Below are 25,097 nucleotides of genomic sequence, written 5' to 3'. Positions count from 1 at the left end.
AACCTGTATTTTTGTGATCGTCATCAGTACACTGCAGCTTCAAGGTGGAAATGCTCTCACTACGCTCATGACACATCTTGCATATAAAAAACACCATATGGACATTTCAACAAGATTAAAAGAGAAGATTTTCACAGAAGGGCGTTTGTAATATTACTGCTCACTGATTAAAAAAAGTAACAAGTGAAAAATAATGAAACTACTACTAGTAGTAGTGTAAGTTAGTTAGTGTGTTGGGACTGATTGCATGCCTCCTTCTCACTCTGAATGGCATAAAAAAAACAATGCCTCAGAACATTTTCTGCTATTGTATAAAGAAAGTGATTAAGGATTGCAGATAATGATCAATAATACAAGTATTAACATATTTTACAAGGACTTCTGCTTTCTTTCTGGTGGATGAGATGACACGGGTTAAAAGGGGCACTCACTCACACATTCAGATCACTTGTCATGATTACTCTTCCTCTATTTTTTGTGGCTTAGGAGGAGCTTTAATATTCCTAGAGAACCCTGGATTTGTAGAATATCAGCATGTAGAAAATATCTGTATTATAAACTAGAGAAGTGTAGTTTAGAAACCACACAGTGAAGAGCCTAAAGAAGGCAGTAATAAAATGCATGGTAGGAATTTTAGGTCCCAAGTTTTTAGAGCTTGATCAATACTAAATATCAGAATAGCTGCCCATGGCATTTTCTTTTTTTTAAAAAATGTCTATTTTAATTTCCACCAGCCAGCAAGCAGCCCTTTCTAACAATTGGATTTTTTTTCTTGAGGAATTCTGAGAAAAAGATTCACAGGGTGGTAAGGTAATGGTGACCCATAAGCTACAGCCTTCATACACCAGACTTTAAACTAGTTGATCATCTACTGCATGGAAGATTTTGAAGTGCTGACCATTTCACAGACATGCACCTATAAATGTGTCAGCAACTTCAAATGTTGGTCTCCATAACTGCATGCTGTCAGATTACCGTAAGCCACAGGGTGAGCATGCACAGATGAAGATTAAATACACATCTAAGACCATTCATTATTTTCACTTATGCAATCAGTGGAACAAACCATGACATTTCAATGTCAGATCACACTCTGTCAGATTAAACTGGAGTTTCAACTGAACATCTTTTCTATGCCTGTGCACAGTTGGACATTAGGCAGCAAAATGTAAAATCTAATACATGATGAAACTCGTGATACAATTAATTAAATGTTTCACTGTGAGATGGAGTGAGAGTCCCTCACAGTCATTTATTGTTTTTAATTAATGCTCCTTTAGCAAAATTACTTTTAAGGTCCATCATAAAACATATTTTTCTTTCTTTATATTGTTAATTTTCAACCATATTTGGCCTCTGAATAAAATCATAATGGACACCTATAACGGCTGTTGAATGACATAAAGAACTAACTGAATAAAGTCATGTTGTGCACTGCACATTTGCAAAGGTTTCAGGCTGTGCACTTTAGTACCATCATCAGAACACCTATGGAGGGAATGCTTTGGAAGAACTGTGTCTGCCTCCTGCAAAGATCCAGACACATTTTATTTTTGCTTTAATTTGTCATCAATCTGGAAGATCAAAAATGATTTCAGCAAAGTTGGTGAAAAGGGCAGCAGCAAAACTGGTGAACATATGAGGTGTAACAAGATTTTAAATATTTCTTTTATCTTTCTTTTGTGTCACTTCTTCCTCCAGCAGAAAATCTACAATATTGTTTCATCTTACGTGTCTCGTGGTGGTTCGCTAAGTGACCGGGCATCCGTGCCAAGTAGAGTCCCGCCTGTGCTCAGTCGGTTGGGGTCCTGGATTGCAGTGGTGGAGCCCGGGGGTGCTTGGGAGCGAGATCGGAGCTTCTTATCCCCGGCTGTTTGGCACACAGACGGCTCGCTGACGGCTGAACCGAGGCCGGCATTCTTCCCCGCAGGACCAGTGAACCACTCACCTGGCTTGGTCAGGAGCTCCTGCTGCTTCCGGCAGTTATTGCACACCCAGATCACCTAGGAAAGAAGGAACATGGGTAGAGATTACAATTACAGACACATGAAATGTCTGGACTTTCAATATCATACCTTTATTAGCTGATTTGGCAACCAGCTGTCATCGTAAAGTTTCTGTACAGTCAGATCAGATAATAATCGACATGCATTTACATAACCTCACTGAGAACTGGAGATGGCGAGCACAATGCTACTGACATTCGTTTTACAATAAGGTGTCCAACAGGAAGAACTATTTTTGACTACAGCCAGTGAAAACCATCCCAGCCAACCACTCTGCCAACCACTAATCTGAGGCCCAGCTTCAATCGCTGTGCCTGTCAAACAGGAAATGGAACAATGCACTTCCTAAAGAGCTGCGCTGATGCCAACGAGTCATCCAGAAAAAGGCTTTTATGGAAGCTTTTTAAGATCAACATCATGGCAGTTATACCAGGGAGCAGCTTGGCTTCCACTGTGGGCTGCTTTTGGCCTCCAAATGAGGAACACAAAGCCAACTGGATAATGAAAGGATACTCAACTCCCTGCCAGAAAATTGTCTCCTGTCTTCTTTCTATTTGTCCCATCACACATATGCACGCTGACTATACATTGGCTGAGTTCACACACTGCAGCTGAGAGTCCAAAATCAGATTTTTCACAACTCATGACACACTTCAGATGTACAGTTGAATGAATTACATAAAAAAATCAGGATTAGCATATATCTGATATCACATTATATTTTCATAGTGAAAACAAATTCAAATTTAGCTTTGAACATATTTTGCACCGTGTGTGCCCCTTGGAAATCACATTCAAAATCTGTTACGATCAAAAAATCCTACCGGAAAAGCAGTTGATGTTAACTTTCTCTACTGTACAGCTTCAGAGAGTCAATTTTATGAACACTTTACAGTCTTAATCGAAAAGATATATCATCCAGTGTAAATTCCATCCATCCATTATCTATACACTGCTTTGTCCTTTGTAGGGTCACAGGGGGGCTGAAGTCTACACCAGTTAGTACATCTTGGACAGATCACCAGTCCAGCATAGGGCCACACAGAGACAGACAACTAAACACACTCACATTCACACCTATGGAAAATTTAGAATCACCAATTATCCCCAGCATGTCTCTGGATTTTTAGACGAAGCCAGAACACGCAGTGAAACACAGGCAGGCACAAGTAGAACATGTAAACTCCACACAGAAAGACCACAGGCCGAGATTCAAACGCAGGACCTTCTAGCTGTGAGGCGACAGCGCTAACCATCCAGTGTAAATTAAAGGAGATATTACAACTTCCGGTCCCCCGTGCTTTGAACAAAATTAAAACAAATAAAAAATTAGAATTTTTTTAAACCTTAAATATGCAATAATAGACCGTTTTGTCCATTTTTTGGTGGTAGCAGAAACAAGCTCTGAACACAACACTGACATATTTTCCCCTTATGGTGAACTGCCATGACCTGACATTGTGTTTTTGCTCATGAAACTAACATACAATATTCCCTGTTCTTTTAGCTTTGTCACAATCCTCTTCACCAGATACAATTTTGCCGTTTTGCCAAGCATGTAATACAGTCCAGGAAATATCTGGTACCCTGATCTTGAATAAGATTTCTGTTCCTTAAGGATAGTGTCATGTGTTCTTGAGCCCGGTGTGACATGCAAACATCGACAAATGCTCCTGACAGAAACATCAGTGTCGGTGTTCATTGACATTCATACATACTGCACAGACCTCAGTGGTTGAATTTACATTGTGAAGGCTCGCGTTGTAGTACAAAATTTCCTCTTACTATGGCTTTAGGGAACTTGTCATAACATAAGATTAGTAAAAATGAAACTTGTAATTGAAAGATTTCTGAGAATTTCAATTTTAAACCTTTTCTTTCAGCAACTTGTTTTACATTATGACAGATGATGAAAAGACGCAATACTGGAAAGTCAGCCAACTATCCAGCTACAATACACTGATATTTCTTATGAGGTGGAAGATTACATGAAATGAAGAGTTTGGTGTGCACCTTAGTTTGTGGTGTGATGATTCAGTGCCTTTTCAGTACAGCAGAGAAAAAAGTTTGGGGCTGATTTCATTCTATATGAACTCTACATGGTGGACTGTCAGTCAGTAGATTTATCAAAACAGCGCTATCAGCACTGGAGAATGGTCTAGTTCCACCTACTTATCATTGAAAATACAGGTGTAGTTGTACTTATGTAAGCGCTGATTAAAACATGAAGAGTTAGTTAACACACTGCACTAAATGAACAGAAATCTCAAAGTGTCTGTCCTCCTTTAAAAGTTGACCGTGCTAATTCGCTATAGCCGATAGACATCTGGTGCAATGCAAAGACAGTAAGGGCAGCACTTACATTTCTGTTCAGAGACTGTGAATAGTACAAAAAAATGTCCACTGACTGTCATTCATTATTAGGACCTTAGGGTGAAATGATTTGTTTAGGTCAAATACTCTTATCTTTACACCTCTTGCATTTTCTGAAGAAGTGCTGCACAACTAAAGTCCAACTTCACATGCCTCAAACATTCAGTAACTGATGTAGGGTTGCATCTTAGAGTAGAAAGACAGAGAAGCATGAAGGGCTGCAGTGTGAATGCAGCCATAGTCATAGTCTTGTGTTGACATCAGAGCCAGAATGGGTGGGGGGGTGACAGAGGAAGTGAGGTTGGGCGGCAAATAAAGAGACAGTGAGAGGATGGAGGAGGAGAGCGAGGGGAGGTTAGAGTCAGTCCCACTCCTCCAGCCACCAGGGTTCTCATTACTCCTGAACACTCCCCAATGACTCTTTAAAGAGAGCTAAAATAAAACACTCTGGCATCAGCCATCCCCTCCCCTCCTTCTCCCCCCCACTCTCTTCCTCTTACCAACTCTCACCCTCTTCTTCCTCCTCCCGCTCTCCTTTCTCTCTCACCCCCACTTTCCCTTCCATTTCTCCCTCCTCCAGATTGCTTTTGATTAAAGCTACAAAAGCCGAGGAGAAAACAGCTTTACACCAACGCAGCTATATTTATCCTGCCAAACACCCCAGCACCACCAGGGAGAGAGGGAAAACGTGTGCGCACACAAACACACACACACACACACACACACACACACACACACACAGCAAAGAAAGCAAAACACTGCCTCATGTGGGACATTATAGCTTTGGTGAAAACATCCACCAATCTGTGATTTTCTGCAGCCAGACCGACAAGGTGGACAGCTGCCAGATCCACACTGCAGTGCTGGTCGACTTGTACATACATTTACAGGCAGGGGGACATGCTATGCGGTTACATAGGAATCACAATGTGTTATTTAGCAATATTACTGGAGCTTCTTTATTTAATACTTCATCTCATCTAGACCTTTCTGGTGTTATTATGGGTATTGTTTAAGAAGCAATTATTTTCTACATTGATTAATCACTGATAATTGGCCTAAGTAATGAGACAAGTATCAAAATAGCCTTGATTTGTTTTCTGTTATGCACTACGCACACAATCACACATGTAAAGAATAAAATGAACAATGTCTCAAACCATTAGCTTCTTCAGCTTCTAGGTCCTCGTATTGTTCATGCTGGCTCACTTTCACAACTTATAGTTCACACGATGAAGGGTTTCTATGGTTCTAAATTTTATTATGTACTACCCAACACTTAAAAAGTGATCTCACTGATTCCAGCAGGCTTTCTTTCCTTAGAAAATAGGACATATATTTAACTGGAGTATTTTGTGGTATGCCAGAAAATCATTTAATATGTCCTAATATTCAGTATGCCAAAATACCTGGATGACCTACCAGCCCCGGTAGCATTTTGAAGTCCGCAAGCCGGGAAGGTTTTCTGGCAGTTCTAACCGACAAACCTCTGCACTGATATGTCACATACATTGCAATGCCTTGTGTGTGGATGGAAAAGCTGCTGAGAGCTGACAGATGACAATTCACTTCACACACAGCAACAAAAGTATGAGCAAGATGGTCAAAGCTCAGGGTGCAATATTATTATGAGTTAGTACATTCCACCTGTATGGATACTGCATGCAACAGTACGCACTTTTTAAAGGGGTTACTTTCCTCCTGGACTGAAAGATCCCAGTTCATTTCCTGGATCCAGACTTAACTTCCAATTTTTTGCAGACCTGCCTCCACCAGGATCAGGCCTATCTAATACCAGCAGCTTTGGGCAAAATCTTGGAAGAAACTGACTGCAAAGCATTCTGGTTGTTGTAGGATTTTCTGCTTTTGAGTGACAGACCCTAACCTAACTCCTTTCTCTTAAGCACAAGTACACATACCGTCTTAACATCAGCTACCACCGTTATATTTAACTGAAAACACACGCATCGCAAAGTCATCTTTTAAATTTTGTATAAGTGACAACTTCACGCTTTGAATTGTTCAGTATGAAAATGAAAACGTGATGTAGAGAATGTCATCTAACACTTTGAGTTTGTCAATCTACAGAATTTTTATTATTTGGTGGGAGGCAGTTGTAGTAAGTTAACTGAATGAGTTAGATGATATGCTAAACTAAAAGTAACATTAGGCTTAAAAGAAAGCCTTTGGTAAGTTTGATTGGGGCTTGTGCAGCAGGTTTCCACTGTTTGTCCGCCACAAGAGATGAATCTATAGAAAGGAGAGACCATGATGGCATATCAGCGACACAAATCAATTGATACGAGTGTGTGTGTTACATTAATCGCATTTTCTTTTAACATTATTACATATTTTAGATCAAACACAACTTTTAAATATCTTAAAGAATAATAAAAGGATCACAACTTGAATGAAACATGAAGTTTTTAGCTCCTCTTGCTGCTGCTGGAGCATCAAAGGACACTCTAAGCTCTCCTGCAGGTTGAGTCATTCGCTAATCAATCATCAACTGGAGGAATTTCTTGCTTTGTTAATGCGGTTGGGACCATCAGCTGTGCTGCGCCTTAGTCCGGTTGGTACACAGTTGACAGCCGTATTTGACAACTGCTGAAACCTTATTATGGCAAGACCCAATCAGCTAAGCAAAGACAAACAACAGTCCATCATTACTTTAAGAACTGAAGGTCAGTCAGTCAGGAAAATTGCAAGAATTTGGAATGCATTCCCAAATGCACCCGCAAAAATAAAGCGCTACAACGAAACTGGTGCACACAACAACCATCCCTGGAATGGAAGACCAAGTCACCTTTGCTGCTGAGGATAAGTTCATCCAAGTCACCAGTCTCAGAAATCACACATTAACAGCACCTCAGATTAGAGCCCAGACAAATTCCACACAGAGTTCCAGTAGTAGACACATCAACACCAACAGTTTAGAGGAGACTGCGCCAGTCAGGCCTCTATAGTCAAATAGCTGCTAGGAAACCACTACTAAGGAAAAGCAACAAGCAGAAGAGATTTATTTGGGCCAAGAAACAGAAGGAATGGTCATTAGACCAGTGGAAATCTGTGCTTTGGTCTGATGAGTCCAAATTTGAGATCTTTGGTTCCACTTGCTGTTTCCTTTTTGCGATGCAGAAAAGGTGAATGGATGGTCTCTATATACATGGTTCTCACCATGAAGCATGGAGGAGGAGGTGTGATGGTGCTCTACTGCTGACACTGTTGGGGATTTATTCAAAATTGAAGGCACACTGAACCAGCATGGCTACCACAGCATTCTGCAGCGACACGCCATCACATCCGCTTTGCATTTAGTTGGATCATCTTTTATTTTTCAACAGGACAATGACCCCAACACACCTCCAGGCTGTGAAAGGACGATTTGACCAAGGAGAGAGATGGAGTGCTGCGTCAGATGACCTGGGGCCTCATTTATAAAGCTTGCGTACGCACAAAACAGGGCTAGAAAGTGGCGTACGCCACTTTCTACGCAAAGGCTATGATTTATAAAAACAAACTTGGCGTGAGAATGTGCGCACCGGCGCACCAACCTTGATTCTTGATGCTTCTTTACGCACAAAACAGGGCGTAAATCACAAACTTTACGTAGAAAGTGGCGTACGCTGTGTTCGTTGTGATTTCTAAAAAAAACCTGGCGTGAGAATGTACGCACCGGTGCGCCAACTTTGATGCTTGCTTAAGCACATTTTGGAGACAGAGGGAACGGCAGTGCCGGAGGGTGAAGTGGTGAATTGAAACCAGACTGATCTCAAACCTTTAGTGTTATCACATATTAGACTTGTAGAGCCGGATAATCATAAACCCTCATTGTTGTAGATGTTCATATAGTGCGCCATTCGGCTGACGACTGTATTTGCAGAACTATGTTCATATATTAACAGGAGCGGATTGAACGTTATTTCATTCGGTCGTTTGACCGAAGGGCCGGTATCTGGGGCCGGTGCGGTGATCTTTATTAAATAATTTTGTTTACTGATCACCCGGCGCCTGTATGGCTCATCCATTTGTAGGGGTGGTCTCCGACGCAGTGGCTCGGGTTCGGTTCCTGCCCACGGCACTTTATGCATGTCTTCCCCCTACTCTTCTCCCCATTTCCAGTCACTCTTCACTGCAACTATCACAGTAAAAAGGCAAAAAAAAAGTAAAGAATTTTGTTTATTTAACCATATGCGGCCGAATGGGATGAGCGTCCAACCATTAATCAGCCCTGTACAGGCACACATGCTTCACACCACAACTCCCAAGTGAAGATGAATTTCTCTATGTGAACCGAAAAAATGCACATTCAATCAGTGTGCAAATTATTTGTACATCGGACATGATCATAACAAATTTAGTGGCAGGGTGGCCTGGGTCACACATGACTCATTCATCCTGACGCACAGCAGTGAAAAGACTGCCGGCCGGCGCTGCGTGAAATGCCGTGGATCAGCAGCTTATTTATATACAGATACATTCATGAGTTACTTTGCATTGACCATTCATGGTAAAATGTGGGTGTGTTGTGGGCGGAATGTGAGGTGGATCCACCTGTGCAATCTTCCAGCTGGTGTCTGATTTATCAAGAAATTGCATGCAGCTGTGCTTACGCAAAGTTTTATAAATCAGGGGCGAGGGGCATACGCCCTTTTCGTATTTTCGGCGTACGCAAACTTTAGTATGGATCCTACGCAATGTTTTATAAATGAGGCCCCTGGCCTCCACAGTCACCTGATTCAACCCAATTCCGATGGTTTGGGATGAGATGGACCGCAGAATGAAGGCAAATGGGTAAACAAGTGCTCAGCATTTCTGGGAACTCCTTCAAGACTGTTGGAAAACCATTTCAGGTGACTACCTCATGAAGCTCATCGACAGAATGCCACGAGTGTGCAAAGAAGTAATCAAAGAGTGGCTATTTTTAATGCTTTGACTTATTTCACACTTTTTTGTGCACTTCATAATCCCAGATGTGTTCATAGTTTTGATGCCTTCAGCAAAAATCTACAATACAAATATTCATGAAAATAAAGAAAAAACATTAAATGAGAAGGTGTATCCAAACTTCTGACTGGTACGGTATGTCAGTATAAAATAAAGTACTGTATTTTCTGCACTAAAAGGCGCACTTACAAGCCTTAAATTTTCTCAAAAAAAAAAAAAAAAAATAAATAAATAAATCGATTTTGCGCCTTTTAACCCGGTGCGTCTTATGTGTGCACTGAGTTCCAAAACCTGACTGTCGGACCAATTCCCACCGACATAGGGACATAATACATACACGACACACGCTGGCAGCGATAAACCTATTAGAGAACATTACATAAAGCTACGTACAGTACTGACTATTGTCCGAGCTTTCGTGGAAGCCAGCATCATTGCTGGCATCGTCACGCTCAGGCAGCGGTCGACTCTCCGGACGACAAGGTCATTTCTCCAAGCCACACCGTCTGTCCGTTCACCCCAGCACAGCCACGCTTTGCGGCCCTGGTCCCGACCAGGCACCGCCACGCAGCTCTACGCTCAGGCTTGCGCCGCACGCTCGTCCCGTCTGGGGCTACCTGGTTGATCCTGCCAGTTGCATATGCTTGTCTCAAAGATTAAGCCATGCAAGTCTAAGTACACACGGCCGGTACAGTGAAACTGCAAATGGCTCATTCAATCAGTTATGGTTCCTTCGGCATCATTGCAGGCATCAGCCACCCGGCAACGAGACCGACTCCGACAATGACGAGAGTGAACCCGGTATGTTTGATGTCGATATTGCCCAGCTGTTCAATTCAGATACAGAAGATGAGGACTTTTATGGATGTGTGACAAAAGATTGATCAAAAAATAATGTGAGTGTATTTTTTAAATACGTAGTAGAATAAAATTCAACCAAACTCACTGTTTTTGCTTCCGTTTCCTTGTTTTAGCATGCGCCCAATAAAATGGGGCGCCTTATATATGGCTTAAGTACAGAAATAAACCCCGTAATCGAAACTGCGCCTTACAATCGGATGCGCCTTATGGTGCGGAAAAAACGGTACTTGTATTGCACTTTGATGTTGCACTCCTTTAGGCCAGTTATAACACTCAAATGCAGCTTGTTGTTTTAAAGATAAAATAATTATCAGGGCATTCTTACCTTGTAATGCACCTTTGAGGGTTTATTATGCATGACAGTAAGCATGGCGGGTCCATGTGCAGTAAATACAATGAATCTATGATTTACCTGTCATTTTTGGACCCATTTGATGAACAAACGCAACTATTATGCTCGAGTAAATAAAACCACAATTTAAAGAAAAAACTTTAAATTCTTAATAATTCTAATTCTTCATTTTTACCACGTTGGCACTGGTGATGTTCCTTTAGGTAGGCACCTGAACCTCTGCATACAGTATGTTTGGCTGACAAACTCCAAGAATATCATGCTTGTTTGTTTAATTTTACAAGGTTTTTTCAATTTTTCATCTAAAGGATCTGAATTCTTCATCCGAGTGTATGATGTAAAAACCCACAGTTGCATTAAATGTGAACTGCACTGATGTTAGTAGGCATAGTGAGCTTTCTGCTCTCTGTATCATGTATCACGTTGTCAGTTCTGCAGGGAAATAGATTTGCTGTGAGATAGGTTGCAAATAGGTTTGAATAAACAAAGAATTGTTAGTGTAAGAAGGAACATTTTACTGAAAAATTAAAACAAATAGTTACAACAACTGGAATATAAAAGGATTTTTTTTTAAATGTTAAAGGTTATTTTTCTTACATTTAAATCATATTCACCACACTAGTGTACTGACCAAAAACAATATTTTGCATTACACTAGTCTGCTTTGAGATTCTGATTATAAGGATAAACAGAAAAAAGAAAAAAAAAACAAATTTTGTGGTAACACAAGAACTCTACTCTAGAACAATATGGGAGACCAATCTCTACTTTGAAACGTGACTTCACCCTCTTCAACTTAACATATCTGGCTATGCCACTTGGTGTAGCAGTTTCTGTATGGCAACAGACACAACGGCACCTCACATCTCTGGCATTTCCAAGACGTCATCTTGTGCCTGCCCTGGGATTTGCAGTAGCTACATTGCATACTCCCAACAACCTGGTACCACCTGGTAGGCTGGATGACGACAGGTAGGTGCTCCCATAATGCTGCACTTGGCATGTAATTACTTGACACATATCTTCTTGACCTGTATCTTCTTTGGCTGCAGCAGCAGCAGACACACCCATGTCCCGTAGAAATGCGTGCTCTTGATCGATTGTAGCCTTGAGCTCTGTTGGGCGGTGATGCAGCAGCTCTCCTAGCTCTTTGGGCTCGCAGCTGGGTGACAGACCTTGTTCTCTGAGATATCTGACATGATGACCTGGATGATGTTCGGGATCCCTGCTCCACAGTGGAAGAAGGAGTAGACAGCCTGTCTTCCTTATCCTCGGGATCTACAGGATCCTTCTCCTCTGGAATTAAACTATTCACACAGACAGGCAGTGTTTTAACTAATGCTGTCAAAGCCAAACTGTAACAGTCCATATAGATGCTGGTTGCACATCTCCAGTATATCTATTCTTTCAAACAGATAAGACTAAAACAAAACAGATCTTGAAGCGGGTCAGAATTTTACAGTGCTTGACTGAAAACTGTTTCTGAAAAAACATTTACCTAGACAAAACAAGGTGCATACACATCGTTTGACATCACAGTCTTCAACAGTTCTTGTTCATATTTAGTGTTTAGGTAGCTTACGATAACCATCCTATCAGTTATATGGAGCAAGTTTAATCAGTGGGACTCTGTGACCCACAGATTGAATAATCCCTATGCCATCTCTCAAGTCTACTTTCAAGCTTCTTTTTTACATATATAAATGAATATATATCAACAGTTATTTTGTTAGATACATATGTATTCTTTCATTTACATGGTTTAGACATGTACGCAGTGAAAACCTCAAAATGAAACATTGACGGGGTTGTGCAGGCAGTAACAAATTGCATGGTACTTTTCTACTTTTTTTTTGTTTCTTTCCTAGCTATGTGTCTGTTTCTCAGTGACAGAATGTGTCTTTTTTTCTCTTTCAGAAAATTCAAACTGAACTAACAAACTGTATCAATGAGGTAAAGAAGGATACGGTGAGAACTATCACACACAGCAGATAATCTGGCAAGTCATAATTAGAAAAACCCCTGCAAAAATACTAAACACACAACTGCATTCCATTTAGGTCAACAAATTCCACAGTATGTGGTAATTTCTGTCTTGGTTTTATGTTGACACTTGCAGGGCTCCAGACCGCAATCAAATATATGTATATGCAATATGCATTTGTTCAAATGTATATGCATTTGAACAAAATTTCATGTTAGTGTCCCACCAGAAAACACAGGTGGGTACAGTGCTAGCTATTGTGGTTGGAAATATTCTTTTTTTCTACGTTACTGACTTTATTATGACACTGATTTATCATATTATCATGTTCCAGCGATAGTTGCTTGTTTAAACAAAAATGAGGAGCTTGAGGGGGAAGATGGTGGTGGGGAAGAGGTCCTGACTTAAGACACACCAGATGATGATCTGTTATAGAAAAGTACTAAATTCAATCACCACGGCAGTACTAATATACACATATGTAAGGCTACCCAGCCCCAGTGTTACCAGTGGAAAATACAAGTCTGGAGCCCTGGGCCTGACTTGGGGAAAGTGGACCATTGCTGTGTCTTTCTTACTATGACAAGTCAAAATCTGCCATCAATATTTATATTATAATAATACAATTAATATTTATATTATATCATATAATTTATATTATATTATAATACAGAGATTGTTGCTTGTGAATGTCCAATACACACGTGGACAAAATTGTTGGTACCCCTCAGTTAAAGAAGGAAAAACCCACAATTCTCACTGAAATCACTTGAAACTCACAAAAGTAACAATAAATAAAAATTTATTGAAAATTAAATAATCAAAATCAGCCATCACTTTTGAATTGTTGATTAACATAATTATTTAAAAAAACAAACTAATGAAATAGGGCTGGACAAAAATGATGGTACCCATAACTTAATATTTAGTTGCACAACCTTTTGAGGCAATCACTGCAATTAAACGATTTCTGTATTTGTCAATGAGCGTTCTGCAGCTGTCAACAGGTATTTTGGCCCACTCCTCATGAGCAAACAGCTCCAGTTGTCTCAGGTTTGATGGGTGTCTTCTCCAAATGGCATGTTTCAGCTCCTTCCACATATGTTCAATGGGATTCAGATCTGGGCTCATAGAAGGCCACTTTAGAATAGTCCAACGCTTTTCTCTCAGCCATTCTTGGGTGTTTTTGGCTGTGTGTTTTGGATCGTTGTCCTGTTGGAAGACCCATGACCTGCGACTGAGACCAAGCTTTCTGACACTAGGCAGCACATTTCTCTCCAGAATGCCTTGATAGTCTTCAGATTTCATCGTACCTTGCACACTTTCAAGACACCCTGTGCCAGATGCAGCAAAGCAGCCCCAAAACATTACTGAGCCTCCTCCATGTTTCACCGTAGGGACAGTGTTCTTTTCTTCGTATGCTTGGTTTTTGAGTCTATGAACATAGAGTTGATGTGCCTTACCAAAAAGCTCCAGTTTGGTCTCATCTGTCCAAAGGACATTCTCCCAGAAGCTTTGTGGCTTGTCAACATGCATTTTTGCAAATTCCAGTCTGGCTTTTTTATGAGTTTTTTTCAGCAGTGGTGTCCTCCTTGGTCGTCTCCCATGAAGTCCACTTTGGCTCAAACAACGACGAATGGTGCGATCTGACACTGATGTACCTTGGCGTTCACCTTTAATTTCTTTGGAGGTTGCTCTGGGCTCTTTGGATACAATTCCAACGATCCGTCTCTTCAATTTGTCATCAATTTTCCTCTTGCGGCCACATCCAGGGAGGTTGGCTACTGTCCCGTGGGTCTTGAACTTCTGAATAATATGAGCCACTGTTGTCACAGGAACTTCAAGCTGTTTAGAGATGGTCTTATAGCCTTTACCTTTAAGATGTTTGTCTATAATTTTTTTTCGGATGTCCTGGGACAATTCTCTCCTTCGCTTTCTGTTGTCCATGTTCAGTGTGGTACACACCTTTTCACCAAACAGCAGGGTGACTACTTGTCTCCCTTTTAATAGACAGACTGACTGATTATGAGTTTGGAAACACCTGTGATGTCAATTAAATGACACACCTGAGTTAATCATGTCACTCTGGTCAAATAGTTTTCAATCTTTTATAGAGGTACCATCATTTTTGTCCAGCCCTATTTCATTAGTTTGTTTTTTTAAATAATTATGTTAATCAACAATTCAAAAGTAATGGCTGTTTTTGATTATTTAATTTTCAATAAATTTTTATTTATTGTTACTTTTGTGAGTTTCAAGTGATTTCAGTGAGAATTGTGGGTTTTTCCTTCTTTAACTGAGGGGTACCAACAATTTTGTCCACGTGTGTATGTAGCTCTGTTTACAGTGGCTAACATTCGCTAGGTGTTACTATAATTGGCTTATATCTCTAACATACAATGTTGGGTTAGCACTAGATTTGCTTATGTGTTCTACTATTAGCTTGATACTGTCACACAAATAGATCGAGACATGCTAAAATTATACACTGACACTAGAAGCTATGAGCCTGTAGCACATATTTTCTTACACGTGACGCGGAGTGGCTGCTAAGCTAGCTACAGCTTCCACAACCGGCTAACGCTAACTAAAGCAGAGAACAGAACGACGACGATGTCGTTTAAACGTGACGTTAGTGAACACATTTTGCAAAGCTCGGGCGAAATGAAGTAGTGTAATATACAATAATGGATAATGATGTATAAAACCGCACCCCGCGTGTGCTCACTTTGAGGACGAAACTCAAATTAGCACTCGGTAGAAAGAGAAGTGTTGGTGTGTGGCTCACTTACGCGTCCCCCTCGGACTCCGTCGCACGTGGAGGCAGGTCGATGTCCTCGGAGAACTGAGTCTCTGTGGAGCGGACAGCGTAGCAAGCATCCCATGTGAGATTTTCATACATTCCATCCACATCCAGCTGAAACACGGTCACCTGTCTGTGTGACATCTTCGTCGGCGTTAATTTCACTGTAACCTGCACTTCACCATCTGCTTACTGCTCGACAGGAAGCCTGACCTTTGACTCGACGACGCCTGGTCAGCTGAGCCGCCCGTACGCTGGGCGTTGCGCGGCTATTCCGCGTAATACGGTAATGTTATCACAGGCGCTGAGCAGCCAGGCTGAGAGACGTCCGCTGCAAATACATGCTGTTATTCAGATTTTGACTTTCAGTTTCTCCAAATCCTTAGGCGGTGACAAAGATCTCTCACTGTGGCCTTGTCAGGGGTCATCCCAGCTACCGCCGTGCACAATATCACCTGATTTACTGTAGAATTTTAGATAAAATTAATGTCAAAGTATGCTGTAATTTCAATCGCCTCTGTCCATAATTGCTGATTTTGACTGTGCATGTCTCCAAATCCTTAGGCGGTGACAAAGATCTCTCACTGTGGCCTTGTTAGGGGTCATCCTGGCTACCACCATGCACAATATCATCTGATGTTACTGTAGAATTTTAGAGAAAATGAATAATAATAAACAATAATAAAATAATAAATAATAATAATAATAATAAAATAATAAAATGTATATATGCATATAAAAATATCTATGGAACTCAATAGAGTATATATTAGTGGGAAGTGGAAATTTGAACTATTCTGATCCATATCATATCTTACAACTGTTACCAGTTTCCTTGATAAAAATGAGTTGCCCCTGGTTGACTTCTAAAAAATAAATGAATATAACAACAAGCTAGTCTATTGCACAGCTCTTTGAAAGGAATGGCTCCTCAAGATCCGACTTTCTTCAAAGAGCCATAAATCACCATCTGTAGTGCATATTATTATATCTAATTTACAATTTCAGAATTTCATTCAGCAGACATTTTCATCCAAGGCGACATACATCTGAGAGCAGATACAACACATGCAAGGATCTAGTCAGGAGAAAACAACCTGGATTAGAGCCACAAAACAAGTTCAAGTGTGATAACAGGAACGTGGGGTCTACAAGCAGGCAGTGCAGCAGGTAAGAGGAATTTTTTCTTTCAATTTATTTATTTTATTTGCAGTCTGTCAAGTGCAAAAGTGTTCAGTGAAGAGCTGGGTTATTAGTATTTTCTTAAAGACTGACAGAGACTCTGCAGAATGAACAGTGTTTGGTAACTTGTTCCACCACTGGATAACCACAGAGGAGAAGAGTCTAGCTATGGACCGGCACTGTTCTGGTTCTATCAGGTGCCTTTTGTTGGCCAAGCATAGTGAACGGGAGGGAGGGTAGAGCTAAACGAGAGCTCAGATAGGAAGGAGCTGTTTTCATTGTAGTTTCGAATGCAAGTGTCAGAGTTTTGAATTTTATGCGGCCAGCAACTGCAAACCAGTGAAGCGATCTGAACAGTGCAGTGACATGCTGTTTTTGGCTGGTTAAAAGCAGACGTGCTGCTGCATTCTGGATCATTTGCAGAGGTCTGACCGTGCATGTGGGGGAGCCCTGCCAGTAAGGAGTTGCAGTAGTTGATACGTGACATTACGAGAGCCTGTACTAGGAGTTGTGCAGCATGCTCAGACAGGAAGGGTCTGATCTTCCTGATGTTGTGCAGGGTGAATCAACATGACTTGAGCAACAGAGACCACAGGAGTCCGTTATTTAATTTATTTACTAATTATCTGCTGTGTCTTGACTAAGACAGGTACAATAAGCATTTTGGATATTAGGAGACCACTGGTTAAAACAGTGCAGAGGAAGGATGCTGTGTTATTTTATGGGGAAAAGTTTACCCATAATCCATACATCAATATATCTGATATATGATTCCAAGGTGTAAAGATAACTGATCCAATCACAGCAACTTATGATACAGTATTATGTGTTTTCATTGTTACTTGGCTGATGTTGCCATCCCAACAGCAAATATCCTGCTGTGAAACAGAAAAAAAAAATCCCAAGTAAAAAACTTAATATGACAGGAAAATACTTTGACTTTAGGATCAGACTTTTAAGGTAAAATAATACCCAGCTGTGATGAAGCTCCAGCAGTCAGAACCGATTTAACTGCAGCTGATAAACTGTGACTGTGTTCGAATGCTCACCTGTCTGAGGTGAAGAAAAGTACGCAGTGTTATTTACTGTTACAAAAAGATGTTGGGGATAATTTATGATTTTAAGTTAATACTGAAGTTACCGGCATGTCGTGTTGTATTGAGTGAAAATGCACAACACTGTCTCTCTTTGGAAGCACATGTATAAATCCTGTTGGACTTTCACTGTGCCTCTCCGAATATCACAAATCAAAGTCTGTTCTGAAAGGATTTATTAAAATTTCAACGTCAGTGCAATATGTCATACACAGCAGATGTCTGATGCTGCAGGTATTTAATAAACTCAGAGGAAAGGGTCATGCAAAGTGCTGGAAGCAACAAACTATATTTCAGTCCCTGCTAACATTTAGAAGTGTGTGTACGCTTCCATCCACTAAAGGCATGCAGACTGTGTCTTTTACACTCTCTAGGATGTTTCTAGATGGAGTGCACAGTAGCTGCTGCTGCTACACACAGCTGTTACATCATCTAGTGCTGTTTCCATTTGCACTTTGAGACTGTAGTTGCATTCACTGGACTTTGCAACCCTTCCATTGAGGTGCCACTGCTGACAGTGGCATTGTTGTTGGCTGTGTTAGTTTTATATTCGTATTTCCATACTGTAGCCCTAACATTTGTTTCGTATTGTAATATAACTTCTGTCAAAATAGCTAACACTACACGCTGTGTTTGAATGCCACGTGGAACCAACATATTTTTAGTGTTATTGTTTAATTAATATTATAATTGAAATTCATAAAATGCTTTACCCTTTTAGTTATAAAATACACAAAAGATAGAGGTTATTCCAACCTAACAATAAAATAATTCCATCTGAAGAGATGTTACCTTTGAAAGCTGATTTTTCAGTAACAGAAATTTAGACTAACCATAAGGAATAAATACAAACAATTTTCATCACAGAAAAAATCTGTGAAGGCGTTAGGCACAACACAACTTCTTCAAATTGTAAACCAAGCTCCATTTTGGGTATGAAAATGTTTTTGCCAGATGTAACTGTTTAAAAGAAAGGGATGTGAATACAACTATTCAGCATACGTTCTGTATTGTATACTCTGACAGAAGTTGCTTTATCATTATATGCATGAAAGGCTTTTTTTGGTCTCGAAGCAGAAGCAGAAGCAGAAACAACACAACCATGTCATATTATCAGCAGTGAAGTTCCGCAAGCTTTTCCTTGTTAAGCAGATACAGAACAACAAAGAAGCAATAATAACTGTGTGTTGATCTCTGCAAACTTGAAAGGGAAACATCTCATTCTGCCTAAATTGTGTAGGTTCCCCTTGTGCCACCATATCAGCTCAGACCTGTCAGGCCATGGACACAGGACTTCTCGGGGTGTCCTTTGCTGTCTGGCACCAAGACAGCAAAGTGCCATGTGCGACAAGCCCTTTGTGGATCCGGCTTGTTTAATTGTATCTATTAAATGGTTTTAATGTTTTGGCTGATTGGTGTTTGCAGAATTGTCCACAGTGTTCACCAGGAGGCTTACTCTGTTGTTTTTGAGTTGGGCTGAAGATGCACAGTGGGTTTATTTGAGCATTCTTTGAGATGAACAGCTTCCTCAGTGACACAGGGCTGGTGACAGTGAATGAAAACATTAAAGAGGTGGGCTATGCAAAGAAAACAATGAGCCTAAAGGTGCTACAAAGCTCAGTAGAAGTGAGGGAAACTGGAGTACGAGGTAATAATATTCTATGGGTTCATCGGTGAAAGCAAGACCTCTCATATTACACCAACACTTTTCTTAAGCATCATGCTTAATGAGTAAAAACTAAATATTACCTTAATGTCATCCCCTTTTCGGTGCTTGTGTGTTTTTCCTTTTGCATTCATGACTGCAACTGCATATTTGCACAATAGAATCATGTATAAAAATGACTGCCAAAAACATCAACTCATGATGTGTGTTATTTTATTATCCTACAGTCATTCAGCTTTCTCAGCTTCTAATGATTCTACTTAAACCAAACATCACAGTATACTTTTCCTGGTTCAGGCTGATAGGCCGACCAGTCCAGATTAAAGAATAAAAGTTCAATCAATTAAAACTGCATGCAGATTCTGAAAAAATAAACTGGCAAGGGAAATATACTGTTTGATTTCAAGAATACAACATATTTGGGTAAATTATCTCACTGGTCAGTTTTCCCGTTGGTGCTCTCATTTCACTCCTTTCTGGAGCAGTTATTGTGCTTCACCCTTGTGAGGTATTGTTAGAGCGTGCTGATACCACAGAACAAATGGCCAGTGTTGTGGAGATATGGAGCGGTGAGCTGTTATTTTATAAGAGACTCACTTAATCCCATAGTAATCCCTGTATTAGATCACACTCTGATGGTGAAACAAGCACTGGAGAGGAGGAACCGTAGGCAGGCAGAGAGCAGCCTGACAGCTCTCTCACACACACACACACACACACACACACACACAAAACATGGATATAGATATTGGCAGCTTGCACACACACACACAAAGGCACACATCCAGTCAAACACATGCACATGAGCAGCGATGCAAATATGCAGATTCAAATGCCTGCTTTTTTCCCCCCACACACCAAATGCAACAGCAGCAATGTGTCACATGACCACAGCAGGACCACCACCTCCCCCCTTTCCCGTCCTCCCTCCCTCCTGAGATGAGTTTTGAGTGAAGGAGTGAGCAAGAGAGAGAGAATAGCTTCTCCACAGATGGAAACTAGGACACCAAACCCCTGTGTGTGTTTGTTTTGCGCCCTGCTGCATCTGCGTGTGTTCGTGCGTGTCCATCTGCGTATATGTGTCTGTTCGGATCTGTCGAGGAGTAGGACTGTGCAGCCGCATGTGTGCATCATCGCTCATGTGCATACGGTGCGTTTGGGTGCTTGTGTCTGCATGATACAGTGTAACAATGAATAATCCAGTGATGAAATCTTGAAGTTGCATGGATAGTTTGTTTCCTGGAGAGAGTAGGCCATTTATGGGTAACCACAAACTGTACAGTACGCAAGGAGTGAAACAGTGGGAGGTTTAATTCCCAGTGTATGCACTATAATGGTGCCTACATTCACATTTTCAGATCAGTTTTACTCTCAACATAAAATAACTGATATATACTTTATCTATATGTATCAGTCAAATACATTTAACACAATTTGTCCGTGGCTGGGAAGTTTAAAAAAAAACACCTTGGCACTGTAGTTGGTAAGCAACACTGTTATGACACCGTAGTCCTTTCGGTGAATTTAATCAGAACCAGAATCTTTTTGATTGCTAAGTAGGTATTTGACATGTGATGAATTTGACTTGAGGAGAGCACAAGTTACAGGCTAAATAAACAATAAATCTGACAAGTCAAATAAAAAGCAAGTGCAGCAATTCAAGGTGTTGTAAAAGCAACAGAAATATTTAGTGTGACTTAAGTGTAACAGCTGTGTAGATCGTGCAAATGAATCACTTGAGAATGTGCAAAATTACACAGTATGTAATGTGAACAACTTGAAATGTGCAAAAGGATAATAATTCTATTTAAAGCTGTGTGTTAATGCAATGCATTAAGTCAGTGTCAGTAGTGGGGGGGTGGGGGAGAGAGGCAAAACAGTTATCTCTTTAAATGCACCAGAAGACTCTGTGAATATGGGGAAACACATAACACCAATAACAGAATATACCCTTTTATTAGCTAAATTAGCCTGCAAAACAATGAAATTATTCCTGTGGACTGTGCAAGTGAGACAGTAACTTCGATGTTTCTATTATTACTATAATCTGCTGTATTATTTTTTACTGGTTTTGATTACAGAGTACATGGAAACACTTATCTGCAGGCAAAAATGCAACGGACATCACAGTGAGCCAGTGCAGTTAAAGTATGTCTGCTTTTTTTAAACCTTACGTCATTCCCGTTAACATAGCTATTGTGGGTTTATAGGTCATGTAATTGTTGTACCTCCGTTGCAGAGATTCACACACAACAACATATGTCGTGACAAAAAGTGCAAGCTCCCTGCAGCTTGAATGAAACATGATCATTTTCAACTTTTGTTTGAGTCTGATTGAGAACAAACATTGGTGTCATCCATCTGGCGCTAAATATTTTAGGAATATGGATCCAGGGATACATGCTGTAGGCACCCAGCTGAAAACGTGGTGTACTAACAAAAATTAGACACAAGGAAAATATTTTAGAATTTGGCTTTCTACTTAAAATTGTCTCTAAAGATTTGATGAAGTAGGATGCATATTTAAGATGATTGCTTGATTGCAGATAACAGTTAAACCTGGGATGTGTGTTGTATCTTTTTTGAAAATAAAGCATTCATTACTATTCATTTATGACTCATCTTTTGGTCCTGTCACGGCATTTTAGACTGCTGTTGTCTTTTTTGCCAATCCTGCTGTGTGGCAATACGGAGGACCAAAGCCTAAGATCTCCTGGCTCCACCTTACTGCAGAACACACAGACATCCATCCATTATCTATACACCTTAATCATCATATAGGGTCATGGGGGGCTGGAGTCTATCCCAGCTGACTTAGGGTGAAGGGAGGGGACACCCTAGACAGGTCACCAGTCTATCACAGGGCTACACAATGAGACAAACAATCACACTCACATTCACACCTGCGGACAATTTAGAGTTACCAATTCACCTCAGCATATTTTTTGACTATGGGAGGAAGCCGGAGAACCTGGAGAAAACCCACGTATACATAGAGAGAACATGCAAACTCCATGCAGAAAGATCTTGAGAAGGCTGGGATGCCGGGGATGAAGTACCTGCAAGGCCAAAGTGCTAACCACCAATCGACTGTGCAGCCCAATACACAGATATGTTCTGTGCTATCTAACTCTCAGCAAAAAATTACCGTGAACAAGTGAATTTCTGAAAATGATAAACTATGTATTTGACAGGAAGCAATTGCAAAATGAGAAGTTTATTATACTTTTTAAGTTACATAAGAGGCAATACCTGAAAAGTTACATGCTGTGTGATCAGCTGTCCCTCAGACTCTTCCTAGCAGTTCCTCTATTTAACTCCTTCCTCCTCCTATCATTAGTTAATTTGGGCAGTTTCACACCAATGCCAAACACATATCAGCATCTATCACAATCTCTTTCCGTGTCTCCAGCCAGTTGTGTCACAGTTTATGCTGAATATGAACTATTGTCATGTTAACAAATTGAGTTTCAACGCACCAAACAGGTCAGACAAATACCACATTTACCCCAAGGGAGTGGAAGGGAGTGGGAAGAGGGGCGGGACTAGAAAGTAGCATCAGCCAATGACAGTTTGACATATGACACCGGCAGCATGCGAGGCGGGTGCCGTAACCGAGGGCGTCTATAAATCCTGTGCTAAGGATGAAAGACTGCCACAAAGGAGATTAGTGTCCACAGCAGCTAATGAGGTACTATATCAGCACAACCCGGCACCCGCAGCAAAACACGCGCGCGCACACACACACACACACACACACACAGTACACACACATGGACATGCACAGAAAGCTCAAACAAATAAATGCATTTGCGGGCACTCAAGTGCATTGTATTTGTACAGTAACACACAAAACACTAGTCTTACAAGCAAGCACAATGTATGATGGGTTACACACATCTTCACCTGCACACGCATACAGTAGACATGCATGCACATGGGCCATACCTACATTCAACATATAGACAGGACCCAGGTGAACAGTAAATAGTTGATCAATACTGTAAATATTTGACTTTGGCTCAATATAGAAAGGCCATGTGAGGGCTTCTGTCCAAGGGCCTGATCTAACACACACACACACACATGCATGCACGCACAAACACTTACTCTAAACTTTGCACACACACCAGTAGTTGTAGTAGTGGGCTTGAAGGTCAGAACGATGCTGTACTTCCCTTTGTTCACCACTAAATGTCTCTAGTTCGCAAACATAGCACAGGTTTGTCTGAGTGAGTGAGTGAGTGAGTGAGTGAGTGAGTGAGTGAGTGAGTGAGTGAGTGAGTGAGTGAGTGAGTGAGTGAGTTCTGCAATCATGTTCCATTAACTTACACAAAGGTCGTACTGAGTGACAGACCATTATTCTGAACAGACATTACATCAATTTTACACATCATGATACAGAAATAGAATAGCAAAGTAGGAGGAGTTATTCCAAAAAATACCAAAAAACTCTTTTGCCCCCTAGACAGTGCTGTAATACTAACTGTGGAAGCTCTTCCTCGGCTTGGATTGGCATTAAACTTTCCTACCCCAAATAATCAAGAAAATTAAATTTCCAAGTTTGCATGAATAAAATTTTTGAGGGAGAAATTAAGACCAACTATTGATGTGCAATCCAGCAAGAAACATCCAATGAATGAGCTGAAAACTCTGTCATGTGAGTGCCCAAGGGTGACACAACCCTAAAGATTACACTGTTCAGAAAACTGGGAACACAAGCTGCAGCTTAAATCAGCTCACTTTTGAATAGATTTTGTTAACAACTGCCACAATGAAGCATTGTGAATTCCCTACTGTTCTGATTTGCACCTCTGACTGGATTCTTTGCCATAGCAACAGTGCCCTAGGCTCATGGGTACTGTAGTACTTCGAGTACTTATCTGACGGACAAAACAGGATATATCAAATATAATTGAAGTAGTACAAATGAGTGGCCTCAACATATACCCTATATAGTGTCACTACATTATCCAGAAAGTCACATGTTTCTGTATTCACTGACATTTAGGAAATGGGACCAGAATGAAGAAGCACACTTGTGTTACTTGTAGATCTAGTGTACTATATGTAACACAAGTGTGTTCCTGCAGTCCCTCCACTGGTGAACAGTAACTTGTGTTTGGAGGTAAAAAGCCTGCATTACTGGGGTTGTGATGTTTGAATAATGTCTAACCAGAGTGAATCTAACAAAAACACTCAAAAAAGTTACATTAAAGTAACTGTAAGATTCATCTGTCCATTCATTATCTATCCTATTCTTTCTCATTAGGGTCGCAGGGGGGCTGGAGTCTATCCCAGATGACCTAGGGTGAAGGCAGGGGACACCTGGACAGGTCACCACAGGGTTACACAGAGAGGCAAACAATCACACCAACATTTTCACTGACAATTTAGAATCATCAATTAACCTGAGCATGTTTTTGGACTGTGGGAGGAAGCCGGAGAACCTGGAGAAAACCCACGCATGCACAGGGAGAACATGCAAACTCAATGCAAAAAGATCACGGGAAGGCTGTGACGCAAACTGGGGATCTTCTGGCTACAAGGCAAAACTGCTAACCACCAATACACTGTGCAGCCCCTGTAAGATTCAGTGATTCTAAAGCTGACCACATTAATATAATGCCTACGGGACTCACTGAGTGAAAGTAGCTCATCAGCAAAGGAAGGAAAAGAGACTGAAGTGTAAAAATACTCTTAGATACATGTATCACAGGTGATACTCGATCCTTTATGCAGTTTGTGTTCACAGTGGGTTCCTACACATGGGATGTGTGACTGAAAAACATGGCTAAAACATCTCCTGTGTGGAAGCACAGGGATGAC

The 25,097-nt window shown here is 40.8% G+C and overlaps 1 protein-coding gene across 15 annotated transcripts in view; it reads right to left on the bottom strand.

The window, feature by feature from the left end:
- The window catches only part of LOC110956487 (regulating synaptic membrane exocytosis protein 1-like), a 238,001-nt gene that overhangs the window by 51,916 nt on the left and 160,988 nt on the right, over positions 1 to 25,097 (bottom strand). For all 15 annotated transcript variants that reach the window (XM_051959565.1, XM_051959571.1, XM_051959574.1 and 12 more), the window contains one exon: positions 1,732 to 2,003. In XM_051959565.1, the coding sequence (XP_051815525.1) occupies positions 1,732 to 2,003 (272 nt within the window). The remainder of the gene's footprint in view (positions 1 to 1,731; positions 2,004 to 25,097) is intronic.

This window comes from Acanthochromis polyacanthus, chromosome 15 (assembly GCF_021347895.1).
Source record: "Acanthochromis polyacanthus isolate Apoly-LR-REF ecotype Palm Island chromosome 15, KAUST_Apoly_ChrSc, whole genome shotgun sequence".
Taxonomy (NCBI): Eukaryota; Metazoa; Chordata; class Actinopteri; family Pomacentridae; genus Acanthochromis; species Acanthochromis polyacanthus.
Note: the sequence above shows the minus strand (reverse complement) of the source record. Positions and strands in the feature narration are given on the sequence as shown.